The following is a 14,202-nucleotide window of genomic DNA, read 5'->3' as shown; positions in this document are numbered from 1 at the left end:
TCCGAATCCTCCACAAGTAAAAATGTGACATTTGCAAGCAACAAAACAACCTTCAGGTAATGTTCTCTAATCTACAGCTAAGCTTTATGAATTTCATGTCTTTCAATGCGGAATCAAAGCCCTTTTGATATAAATGTGGGTATAACATCAGTCCAAATAATCAATGGCTTCTCTACGTATTTTCACGTGGAATGCTAATGGCGTTTTACAGCATAATCTAGAGCAGGGGCGTCCAAACGCTTGCATAGGGAAGAGCAAATCACCAATACACTAATACGAAAACACTAACACAAGTAAAGATGCCGTTCACTTAATTTTTTTTCATACACTGCAAAAATTGGGTATTTCAAAAAAGAAAAAATAAAAAAAATTAAAAAAAGGAAAAATCATACAAAAAATTTTTCACTAAATGGTTAGTAATTTATCAATATAAATATTTATTTTTGTTAGTGATTTACCAAGGCTTCTATGTAATGAGTATTTGATAATTGATTCCTATATTGGTTTTTAATTAATTTTAATGTTGAAAAGGAACATTTTCAAATATATGTAGGTACTCCCGAAAATGGAAAGTATTTTTAACATTTCATTCTTCAATAAGGGATACTTATAAGCGCTTACAACTTTCCAAAAATCAATACCTTTTGCATCGGTTGCTCTCAGTTCAAAATCAGATTTTAAATCACAAATTTCATTGTCATATAAAATAGATCCACCATTTCTCTGACCCATTGAAAATCCTTAAATTTATTGTCAAAATTTATTTTTAATTCGGTTAAATATTGTATATATTGTTGAAAATCAAATGTTACTATATTATATTCATGAGAAATTTCTTTTAAGCGTGAAAAATTAAAAAATTTACTTAAATTTAAATCAAAATTAAACACATCAATCTTATTTATAAAACCATTGACCGATTTAATTAACTCAAAAAATGATCTTTTTTGTCCCTAGAGGGATAAATTGAGCTGGTTAAGGTGTAAGAAAAATTCAGTGAAAAAAGCAAGCATAATATTCAATTCTTCAGTACTTATAGTAGGCAATAATTCAAAACTTGGCATTTCTTGGCATTTTTTCGACAAATTTAACAATTTCCTTCCGTAGTTCAAAAAACCTCTTAAGGCATTTTCCTCGACTCAGCCATCTCACCTCAGTAAACATAATTAAGTCGCCGTGTTCACATTGACAGTCTTTTAATTAGTTTCTAAGTTTCCGATGGCTCAGTGAGTTATGCCTACCCCTTAGGTTATTTACAATTTTAGAAACTACCTTCAAAGTTTCAACACTGTTTGCCCACTTAACACACAAAGCCTCCTGATGAATAATACAATGAAATGATGGAACTTTTATTCCGGATTTGTAAATCTGCCCTATCCTTTAGCCATCCTTTTTACCTAACATTGCAGGTGCGCCATCTGTACATATAACTGCCAATTTAATTTTTGTGTTATTAAGTGGTAACCTTTTATTGACAGAGTTATATATATATCGATTCCTCTTGTATTTTCTAAAGAGGGATCACGGCTAAAATCTCCTCATCTATATTAAAAAATTTGTCAACCATACGGATTGCTAATACAAGCTGACTTGTATCGGAAATATCCGTTGACTCATCCAAAGCTAAAGAAAAAAAAAACACAATTTTTAATTTTCTCATTTAAGCGCTACTGTATTTCTAGAATCTAGATAACGATACTGAGTTTAATGTGTTTGCAAACTCAGAACCATTATCACCGAAACACTTCAGCATTTCCTGACAAACAGTTTTAATAAATTCACCGTCATAAAATGGCTTAAAATGCTTTGCAATACTGAGGCTTGCCACGTAGGATGCGTTGATCGATGCATCACGTGCTGAAAATGTCTTCGAATTAATTTTTAAATATTGCTCTTGGGTCTCAATTTTATTTCCATTAATATAGCAAAGAATTTGTTCCGCATCGTAGGTTATAAAATCGATACTTTTTTTTTTTAATGTCAGGTGCATTAGTAACATGTTTCCATTTATAATGCTTTCTGCATTAATTATTTTTTCTTGTATTATTGTTTTACAAATAATACATTAGAAATTAATTTCAAAGAAAAATTGGCTTATGCGATCCATGACAAAAATTAGCTCAACGTTTGCGCAGGCAATGATAATTTCATGTGTCCAGTACAAGCTGTTTTCATTTTTTTTAAGTGCACGCATTTCGTTCGCTCAAAGTTCGCTCAAAATTTTTCACAACAACAAACACATGAAAGTGTTGTTGCCACGCTCGCACAGTCGAGACAAGAAAACAAATACGAAAAATTGTTTGCGTTATTTGCATTGGCTTATGGACGGAGCGCGTATACAAAAATACACACGCTTTTGCTCTTCCTATACCCAAGAGCAAATACAAAAACAAATAAGCACACTGAGCATAGGGCTTGAACGCTCCTGATCTAGAGGTATTTTAATTATGCTTAGTGGTTGAATGCTTAGTGATAACATCTAAAAGAACAAGCGTCCTCGAAAATCGAGAATATTGCAATGCATTATTTTTAGATGTATCCCAAGCATAGATCGATAGAGTGTGGCTAGAAGGTCTAACGCATAATATCAGAGCAGCATTTCCTAATAATACTCACAAATTATTAGAGTCTTATCTTTATGACAATTCCGTTACTTGTGCCCTATGCATGCATCAGCGCAATTGGCCCTTCATATGGAAGTGAAGGAATAAAACAGCTCGTGTGACATTGTCGAAAAGCTTGAATTTTAAATGGGAAAATGTGGCTGAATAATGGTAGTTGCTGCTTTTGGGTGCTGTTGAAGGTCACATATGTATGTATATGCTGTGTGTCATCTCTGATGAATGTATTAGCCTTATAGACGACATTTTGATATAGTTTGAAGATAGCTATTGGTAGGATCAATAGATACCTCAGTAAAATTGATATTTGTGCAAAACTTATGTTTGATATTACAGTTACTGGAGTAACAGAATTAATTTTTATACACTTTGACATTTTTGTAAAAAATGTAAAAAGGGTAATCATGAAGTGTGAAATGTATGTAAAGGAAGAAGGATGCGTGGGAGACCTAAGTATATATTTCTTGATCAGCTTCGACAGCTGAGTCGATATAGCCATGTCCGTCTGTCCGTCCGTCTATGATATAGATCCAGGACACTACGCTTTTATTTTATTTATTTTTATTTCCTCCCCCTATCCCGCAAATCGTAAAAAACGATATAAAAAACAATTCAAAAATCTTTAAAAATCTGAAATAAATCACAAAATTGCCTAGTCATGCTTCGACCGATTGTAAGATAGATAATTTAGACGATTGGACTATAATTTAGGATTTTAATTTCAATTTTTCATTATATGTAGGGGTGCACGGTGGCTGAGGCGCCTCCACGTTGCTGCGAGCGCGGCGGCGGTCGTGCTGACGTACAGGCGAAAGAATCTGTGACGCGTCGCTGTTTGTGTGTATGTGTTTGTGAAGTGCATGTTTGCTGAGTTGCCAGTCTAAAGTGTATCAAAGTTGGTGGCGTCCCAATTTAATTTAGGTGACTTGCGATTACGTAACTTGATTTGATTGATTTTTATGTGTTTTTATAGAAATCCGGAAAAAAAATATAAACCCAAAGTTTGAGTGCAGTGAGAGTGATACTAGTGAAAAGCGAAAAACGCTAAGTGGATGAAAAACGGGCATATATTTAATTTAATTTTATTGATTATTAATAAATAAAAAATATTAAAAACTAAAAAATGAATCTAAGAATTCGTAAGCAAGACAGCGCGAGCAAGAACGCGGCTTCTCGCTTAGCGGAAACCGCGATTCTCTTTGTGGGCGAGCAACTAAAATACTGCTGATCGCATACTTGTTTCGGACGGTCATTACCTGATAAAATTCGACACTGACTTAACAAGTGATCGAGCTCGTTATTGCTCTCCACTCTCGGTCTCAGGGCGGTGATTGAGCAAACATCGAACAGAAAAGCTGGCTGCAATGGGCCGAGGAATGCTCTCAACTACGGTGACTAGCACAACAGTCTCTCTGATTACCGCAACAGCAACGACCTCAACGGTATCGGCCGCCCGCTCAAGCCATCGTTGGCAACAACTCGTCCTATGTGTATCGGCGGCAAGAAAGAAGCCCCCTATGGAATCACATCAAACAAAAGCAACAAACCACTTCCTTGACAGCAACGCACGCGATGCCACTCGGATCAGACTGGGAATGGATCGCTACATTCAATTAAACGGAAGCTAGCCCTAATGCAAGCGGAAAATGACCGGAGCAATATAAGCACTCTTAAGCGAAAAACTTAACATATAATAGATTTCAAATGGGAGCAGATCAGATGATTGCGGCGAAGAAGGTTAAAAAGAAGCCAATCCAACCTCCGATAATGGTAAGGGAGAAAAGTTCCAATGCCTTCGTGAGCAAAATTATTGGACAAGACAAATTCCACATAAATTTCCTTGTAGGGGTAATATTCGTGATCTGCCGCCCGAAGAAGGCGAAGCTTTAGAATATTATCCAAGCATCTAAGCGACATTAAATGAATTTTTACACGTATCAATTAAAAAGCAGTAAGGGCTTACAAGTGGTTTAAAGGGCATAGAATCAGATGTAAACTGCAGATAACCCGGTCTACTGATAAGGCCTTTAGCCAAAACAGTCTTCACATTCTTAAACAGGATAAGAAGCACCAACCGCTCTTCAAGGTTGAAGCTGGGCAGACAATATTCTCTTAAAAAACGAGTGCACTATAATACAAACTTCGGTTTTCTAATGCATCGCAGAATCATGTGAAAGACACATAAACGCAAACGGCCCTGTACATGTATGAATTGTCCAAGAATATGGCAACGGGTGATACTGCACGGTGGTGCGTAGTTTTGTGACAGTTCCGACTCGACACTGCTAGAACAAAGCGACTCTAGGACCAAACGGTGAGCAACAGCTACTAAGCAGAGGTTGCCCAATTTAAGGATTAAAAGTGCGATCACAGCGAGTCACAGCGCGCTCCGCAAATGTAAGGCTTACACTTAAATCACACCAGAGTCTTCTTTCGTGCACAGATGTCGTTGACTCCGTGATACTATAATAAGGAAAAATGTGATTTGCAGGCGCTTTAAAATCAGATTGGAGGCCACTACGCATACATTGCATGCACTAAACTTGAGATAAATTATGGACCATTAACAGCCTGTGGAAACACCACAAATATTGCGGCTGTCTCTAGGCTGCAACAAAGCATTATGGAGTTTCATGTCCTTCATGCGGACAACTATGAAGATTTAATGCGTAATCAGAATTTGATACAATGTTGTATACACAGTCCAATATCATGCTCTCTACGTATATCCAGTGGAATGCTAATGGGTTTCACAGATAAACTTGAGTATCATCAATTCTGCCGACACCATTGAGTATGCTATTGTAGAACCTTGCTACATATAAAATTTAATTTAAAGAGGCTACACTTTATGCCAAACATCCGAGGCAAGGCCACGGTGGGACTGGGATCTGACTCAGCAACGTTCAAGCATCCGTTACAAGAGCTCGCAGAAAATTATTTACAAGACAACAATAAGAATAATGGATAGTGGGTAACATTATCTAGCCGCAGTATAATGCCTCCTCGTTTCACCTATGAAGGAAGTTCATGGCAGTTTTCGTCACTAGAGAGCCATTTCAATAGGCATGCAGGGACTACAATGCAATGCACACACACTGGGGATCTCGCCTTGTGACTCCAAAGGAAAGGCAGCTTATATATGCATTATAAAGCCAGCAACAAACTCGACCACGTTCCCCCCGGTAGACCAACATACTGGCGAACAGAAACTGCCTGACTTCGCAATTACCAAAAATTTACCTCGAAACTTGATCAGTGCGAAGTCTCTCAGATTCTCATTGACACTCACTGTCTAATTAATTTACTCGCATAATGCAAGGTCAAGGCTTAAGACCACCGCATAGCTTACAAAGCGTTAAAACAACAAGACAAATACTCAACATCGGCTACTCAGCAACTATCATCCTCTTTCTACGAAAATCACTGGGGGTGGAAACTCATAGTCTATGCCACCAAAGAAACTGTGATGCTATAAGACCACCCAAACCCTGATGAAAGACACAGCAAACATTTGCAGGACACTTGAACATGTGTTTAGCAATTCTGCCAAAATTCATTCACAATACAACATTGAAACAATTTGCGGCTGGGGTACTTGGAAGTTTGCTATAAAAAAGATAAATAACAAAGGAACTACATAATTAAAAAAAAAAAAAGACAGACTGGCCATCATAAAATTTTTTATAAACTCTGTAAGGAAGATGATACATTGGAAGCCGGTCGCTTGGTCAACAAGGGTATTTTAAGTGATCATCCAATTGCGACTAATATAAGTGAAGATATGGGCTGGAAATCAAAATTAAAACTTCCCCCTAAAGACAATCGCTTTAAAACTACAGATGTTACGGATACACGTGGCAACGAATTTGAAGAATTTTGATTAAAAAAGGCTGGGAACGTCCATCTTCTATCCAAGAAGCCGCGATACCTATTGCATTGAGTGGAAAAGACGTTTTAGCACGTGTCAAGAATGGTACTGGAAAAACTGGGGCTTATTGCATCCCTGTGTTGGAGCAGATTGACCCCACGAAAGACTATATTCAAGCACTAGTAATGGTTGGCATTGGCGACTTACAGATATGTATGTTCTCAAGCATCTGGAATCAGAGTATGGTTACAACGTATAATATAAATATACAATATAAAGGATGACATGCTTCGTATCTATCAAAAGTACAATAATTATAGCATCTGGAAGAATTTGATTAATGGATAAAAAAGTGGCGGATATGTCTCATTGCCAAAATTTTAGTTTTGGATGAAGCCGACAAGTTGCTTTCATTCGATTTTCAAGGCATGCTGGATCATGTTATATTAAAATTACCCAAGGATCCACATATATTGCTCTCCATTTCATGGAGAAGCATTTGCGTGAACCTTATGAGATAAACCTCATGGAAGAACTAACATTGAAAGGTGTAACTCAGTACTATGCCTTTGTTCAAGAGCGCCAGAAAGTGCACTGCCTAAACACATTATTCTCCAAGTTGCAAATTAATCAGTCGATTATATTCTGCAATTCTACGCAGCGCGTTGAACTCTTAGCAAAGAAGATTATTGAGCTCGGATATTGCTGTTAGTACATTCACGGTAAAATGGCTCAGGCTCACAGAAACAGAGTTTTCCATGATTTTCGTCAAGGTCTCTGTCGAAATTTGGTGTGCTCTGATCTATTCACACGTGGCATAGATGTGCAAGCTGTAAATGTGGTCATTAACTTTGATCTTCCACGAATGGCAGAGACATATTTACATCGAATCGGCCGGTCTGGTAGATTTGGTCATTTGGGTATTGCCATTAATTTAATAACCTACGAGGACCGATTTGATCTTCATGGTATTGAGAAAGAATTGGGAACTGAAATTAAGCCAATACCCAAAGTAATAGATCCAGCATTGTATGTGGCAAATGTGGGCGGGTCTGCGGGGGAAGCAGCCAATAACAGTGATCTAAATAATTCTACAAATGAAGAAGGCAATGTTAGTAAATAAATCGAAAAAGTTTGTAATATCTAAAACTGGAAAATAAACAAAAAGAGAAAACTTGCATTAAAAAAAAAAAACTTGCATTAACAAGTGACTCTCAGCTTCAACAAGAGCCAATGGAATTTCGCCCAAAGGAAATCGCACACATCATCAAAAATCAGTTGAAAAAATCACCAGGCCTTCGACAAATAACGCAAATGATTATTGGATGCTCGCATATTGTGCAGTTGACCTGCGCAATCTCAATGCCATATTAAGCCTGGTTATTTCCGCAGAGAGATGGGAAAGTCAATATAATAATGATACAAAGCGCAAAGATACATCATCGTCATAACAGACGCATTAGCCTTATCTGCCTGACATACACTCTTTGAAAAATGCTTGCCTGATGGATAAATCATATCTAAGAATATAACCACATTCTCACATATTTGGGTTAGTGAAAAACCACGGCCTAATGGAGCAGGTTTAATCGGATACATCTGAATAAGAAGCGCATTCGAAAACGAGAATATTGCACTGCAATATTCTTAGATGTATCAGCATTCGACAGAGTCGGGCTAGAAGGACTAACGCATAAGATCAGAACAACGCTTCCAATAATACACAAATTATTAGAGTCGTATCTATATGACAGGAAATTTGCAGTGAGATGCAATTCTGCTATGTCTGACGACTATGTGATCAGAGCTGGAGTCCACAAGGCAGTCGTACTTGGACCAACACTATATGTCCGTTACACGCAGATATTCCAACAAGTGCGAATAACAACATCACTTTGCTGCGATACGCTATTCTGACCGTTCGAGGTGCTATGCAATTCCCCAGCAGCGGGCAAAACTGGCTTTCATATGGTCGAGTGGAGAAATGGTCTCTGACTGGCGAATAAAAGTACGGACAAAAAAGCAAACATGTTACGTTTACCTTAAAAGGCAAAATTGTCCACCGTTCACACTAAACAATTCCGCACTCCGCAGCAACGAAGTGACGTATCTTGGAGTACACTTCGACAGAAGACTCACATGGCGTAGACATCGAAGCCAAGAACGCAATAAAACTAAAAAGCCAATAGCATCCACTGGCTTATCAACGGCTCGGTCCTTCTCAGCTATGAATATAAGGTCGCTTTAATTGTATTAAACCCTCTGACTATGGTCCACCATGGGGACGTAGCAATAGATACTTGGAATATTGTCAGAGAGCAGTCAAAAATCCTTAGAATATGACGGGGCCGTGGTACGTTCGAAACGAAAACATACAGAAAGATAAATTCTCAACATCGATTGCAATAGCTGAATAAGGTAAAATACTACATCGCTTTCTTCGCATCTATCCCGCGCGAGGGCTAACCAGGCGTGCAGCGTCTTGCGTTGTAAAGACCTACGCGCGATAAACCGGTTAGGAGTGCAATCTAAATTTAGTGAGACTGTTAGATATATGGTTTGTTATAGATTTGTATACTTATTGTTTCTAATTTAAGAGAAAAAAAAAAACAACAAAGTTTAAAAAAAAAAAAAAAAAAAAACCTTCTTGAGTATGCATTTTTATCTCTCTTATGCTTTGTTATGTCATTCTATGCATTTGCCTTATATCTGCTTTTAATCTAAGGTTACGTTAGATAATGCAGCAATCCACGTTTTAAAGAAGTCAAAGGGGCTTTTTTTTGTGAAGAACGTAAAATTGATTTTTTTGATAAAATGGAGCTTTCCCGGATTTCCCCAGTGGAAATACAAAAATTTGATCCTATGTAGCACATTAGGTATTTTTAGTGGAATTTCACCCTTTTAGCTCTTATGGGTTCGGTTGTGCAGCGATCACCCGTCATTATTATTATCACCCGTTAGAATAAACTTATATATATATACATATATATTTATATATTTATAACAAATGTTCTAAAGTTAAAAAAATGTTTGTTGTTTTCTGGAATGTTCTCTAGAAAAATTATTTCTAGTGAATAGAGGCATAGTTTATATACTTTTTTAAGCTAAAACACAAGCTACCGTTGGACAAAAAACACAGGTATTCAGTCATTTAACTTTTGATGTGTTATTTTATCAATTTAACTTGAATATCGTTTTTAAATCAGAGTACTAACTAACTTTTTAATATTTAGAAAAATCCATAACAGAATGTATCCATAAAAAACACTTTTGATTAAAGCTTTAAGTCAAGTACGACAGGGTATTTGAACTTAGTAAGAGAACACTGATCGTAGCTCTCTCACTTAACCGAGATACATACAAAAAAATAAATACTTACTTATCTACCTGCCACTACGAGTTATACACGTAAAATAACTTCGTGACATACTTTTTTCGAATGCAAGAGTGCTGCCACGGTCGATGCCAGGCCAAAAGTAGATGAGCAACTATCTATGACTGCGTCCATACAAATATATGTATGTATGTGTACGTGTTTTTCCTTCATACGGTTCACTACTTTAATTTCTTTTTCGATTTCTTTCTTTCTTTTTCTGCTTTTTCTTTTCTATTCACTTCGTATTTCTAAGTAAAAGTTACCGCTTAGTATGTAATCTCACTTCCTCTCTCACTTTCTTTTCTTCTCTTAGAACCTTTTTTAATGGATATAACTTGTCTCTCGGTCTCTGTACCACCCACTATAATCATCGCTGACGCGTTGGTTACGTGCATATTATATACACATATGTATGTATATGGGTCAAATTGGAATTCTTAGAGAAAACTGGTAATGCTTCATTCTGGTTTGCACACGGTTGAAAGTGATTTGACTACTTTATAGAAAGCGAATCCGTTAACGATTTTAACAATGACCGTACCTTATGGTGCTGACAATTTTAAATTGCTAATGATTATAAAATGCATATGCATATATGTTTATACAAGTAGGTATGTATGAAATGTATTTATCGTAGGTAATATGTTATATATACATATATCAGATATATGTTATACATATATCCTCTTCACTCGGGGAGGTAAACTTGGTTTTCCCTGTTTTGCAGTTTATATTTTTTAATTCTTTGTCTTTTACAAATTTAAGCAGTGTATTTATCTGACTGTCTGTATGGCCATCTAGATTTAATTATGTCGGACAGATAAACAAATATTTGTCAATCTCACTTGATTCATTTTTTAGGATAATGTGAATTTTCAGTAAAATTAAATATTATATATTATTGGGACTGGGATATTAGATCAAATATTTATAATGAAATGTATCCCTAATAAATGCATATGCATACTAACTGACATAAATAATATCTGTATAAATAAACATGGACCGTATTATAATTTTACTTTTTAAAACAAAGCATATACTTAATAACTAACTATACTAATTGGCAAACTTAATGTCTTTTAATCATCATTTGTTTTCAATGAATATCGTTCAGTTTCTTCATAGGTTGTTTGGATATCTACAAATGAAGTTCTGAAAATCATTTTGCTAAATCAGGTTGCAGAATTTTTTTTGGATAGGAAATACAGAAATACATACAAACGTAATATTTTAAAATTTTGTCATTAAGCAGAAATTCATATGTATAAAACAAGTACTTCTCAAGTGTTTGCATAGCATTTATTATAGTAAAATAGAAAAATTTAACAGTAGACTAACAGCTGTTGAGGAATTGAGAAAAACTACAGAAAATATCGCAGTAATGGCAAGATTGTATATAGTTTTCGTTTTAATGGTGCTACTCTTAATGTTGTTATATTTACTTCGTCAACAGCGCGCTCTGAACGTTGCGGCTTATGTACGTTCAGCTAACAGCTTTTCTGCTACTCGCGCTCTCAATCGCTCTCTTCGCTACTCATCGTTCACGGTGGTCACAGTTTCTGTGTCTCTTATATGCCGACTGAGCTGTAAACGGCACAAAAACAACACCACTGTTTTACGGAATTAGTTCTAGTGAGTCTGTGAAAGTGTGAGCGACTATCGGACGTCAGCATATCTACAGCGTCCGCAACAACAACGACGCGGAGGTTCAGCACCAAAAGTTTGAATTGCTTTTTTATTTGTGCATAGCTCGAGCGAGCTTTCAAGTGGTCTTACCAATAAAGATACTTTGTTATTTACCATCATTCTACAATAATTACGAATAGAAATCCACAGTGATCAGTTTTGTATCATAATAAAATTGTTTTAAATCGTAAAGAAAAATACGAGCAACATGTCCCATCAGTGCAGCTGCGGTCGCGATCTTAACAACAACTATGTATCATATACGAGTGCCTATGCTAATGCGAATGTGGGATTGGATCGGGATGCAAATTCTAATGTCAGCAATAAGTCCAACAACTCTCCACATCACACTCAGCTTACTGCAAAGGTTATGTTTGGGACAGTGGGTGCCTTGAAGGATCTGCGGGATAAGGAGCAACGTCAATCACGACATACAACAACCCGTACCGTCGAACGGCGTAACTAAATTGCTATATTCATGCATGACACAGGGATAACATACAGTTATTGCCAAGTCAAAAAAAAAAAAAAATGAAGCATTACAGGTGCTGTGGGGAAACTTGGACATTTAATGTCGGGTTCATTCTAAATAGTTGCTGTCTTAAACTGCACGACATTTGCCTTGTGGCCGGAGTGTGTAACTCGAAGATAACTTGTTATGAGGCTTAAAATTTTAAAGGGATCTAGAAATTGCCATTTGCTCAACAATGTGCAAAAACTAACTGATACCTGATAGGTTCAAAATAAAATTGTTTTATAATTTATTAACATTCTTCGATTTTAATATAAGAGTTTTGAGGAAACAACCCAAAAAATTGTTGTAAATGCTGAGTTCTAAATACATTAGTTATTGCTATGCTTTATATACTCTGTAAATATAGATTAGCTATGTACGTCCAATATGAGTGTTGTTACCATTGTATATGAATGTATATACACAATGACATGTCTTGTTGCCTATTGGCAGCTCGAGAAATTATTTGTGGTTTTTGTTTTGTTTTCCAAATAACTTTTTAGTATTTTAATTATAATTTTTGTATTATAGTGTACATGTACGTAAAATAATGTTAGAGAGATTTATAATATATACAAAAGTGTAATAGGAAGTTATTTAGTCAAACTCTTAATTATAAGCTTACGTACTTAAATTACTTTTTAGATTCCAAACTTTGTCGATTTTCGGCTTTCTAAAACTGCGTGTAAATGTATTTTTTTTAATTAAAACAGAACTTAGGTATAAAATGGTTTGCTAAATCGATATAATTAAAAAGTAAAATATATGAATTTATTTATTATTTGATTGGAAATACGATTGCTTTATTAAAAAACGGAATTAATATAGATTTAGTGTTATTTACACATATATGTATAAAAAAATGTCAAAGTGTATAAAAACTTTTATTTGTCATTAGCAATAACAATAGCAGGTAAAGAAAAATTAAACTGAAAATTATAAAACAATATTGCTTTAGATTTGCGAATAAATATCTAAGTAATGCAGACATGTATTTTCATTTTATACATATATATACAAAATGAAAAATTCAATTAAAAGTCTCATTTCTGTACAGCACTGTTTCGTTAAAAGTACCAGCAACGTGGCGCCGTCAGTGTTGTTTGCATGTCAAGCGCTGTCGATATGAAAACCTTAAATGTGAATATTTCCGCAAGTAATTCTGCCGATCGTAGAGTATCGGATCAATCGAGAACATGACATTAAAATGTGTGTGCTTAATTTACAATAAATTAAGTTATATATTCTGGGCATTAACAGGTTTTTAAAATTTTCAAATCAATAATTATTTGGTATTATTATTATTGGCCATCACAACTGTCCGCTTCCACGCGTCCCTGTACTGGGCGCGCATTCCCTAGTTGGTAATACCTAAATTTATAGAGCTTTCACCACCTGGTCTTGCCAACGCATCCGGAGTGGTCCTCTTCTTCACTTTCCGACACTCACCGCATCAAACACCTTACGAGCCGGAGCGTCTTCTTCTATACGGGTAATGAGACCTAGCCAGCGAAGTCTGTGAATTTTTACGCAACTGGATACGTCAGCAACCCCGTACAGCTCTAATGCGATAAGCAACACCCACGCAGATCGGACAAGTTTTTTTTTGTATGCAAACTTTTAAAAATGCTTAATGTGTTTGGCAAGTTCAAATATGAAAAATATTGTCGGAAAAACTGAGAAAAATTAATTTATCAACAAAAACTACTTTCACGAAAAGCAAGAGATAAAAAGCTAAAATTTTCACTGAACTCATGCACGAGTATGCATCGATAACTCCAAAAGTGATCAAAAGATGTGAAAATATAATATAAAGATAATAGAAAAATTGAAAATTTATCGAAAACGGAAATATCGTGTATGTATCAGAGAACGACAAAGGTACACCCACCCAAAAAAAATAACATGTTACTAACATGTTGACATCCGTACACACAACTGAAGTCGCGGCTGCAGGCAGCCTATGCTTATTGCGCGGCTATTTGTTGGACAGCCTACAATTTGTGAGGGAGTCAACAGAACCGATAAAGATCATTAAATTTTTGTGCACCTTTATTGCTTTGTTCGCTGTAGAAATCGCCACAGTTGGTGGCGCTGCCCAGTGCGGATAGGGAGAGAGTAGCGATATTTT

General features: G+C 35.9%; 1 protein-coding gene and 1 pseudogene across 1 annotated transcript; both read left to right on the top strand.

Annotated features, from left to right (window-relative positions):
- Positions 1-6,360: 6,360 nt before the first annotated feature.
- Positions 6,361-7,666, top strand: LOC108602594 (annotated as a pseudogene).
- Positions 7,667-11,503: 3,837 nt separating this feature from the next.
- Positions 11,504-12,748, top strand: LOC108602461. Its single transcript, XM_017990584.2, has one exon. It carries the CDS (start codon positions 11,766-11,768, stop codon positions 12,021-12,023), a length of 258 nt encoding a protein of 85 aa, XP_017846073.1. The 5' UTR covers positions 11,504-11,765; the 3' UTR covers positions 12,024-12,748.
- Positions 12,749-14,202: the final 1,454 nt, after the last annotated feature.

The sequence above is a fragment of the Drosophila busckii genome, chromosome 2R (genome assembly GCF_011750605.1).
Source record: "Drosophila busckii strain San Diego stock center, stock number 13000-0081.31 chromosome 2R, ASM1175060v1, whole genome shotgun sequence".
NCBI lineage: Eukaryota > Metazoa > Arthropoda > Insecta > Diptera > Drosophilidae > Drosophila > Drosophila busckii.
This window is presented reverse-complemented; position numbering and strand designations above follow the sequence as displayed.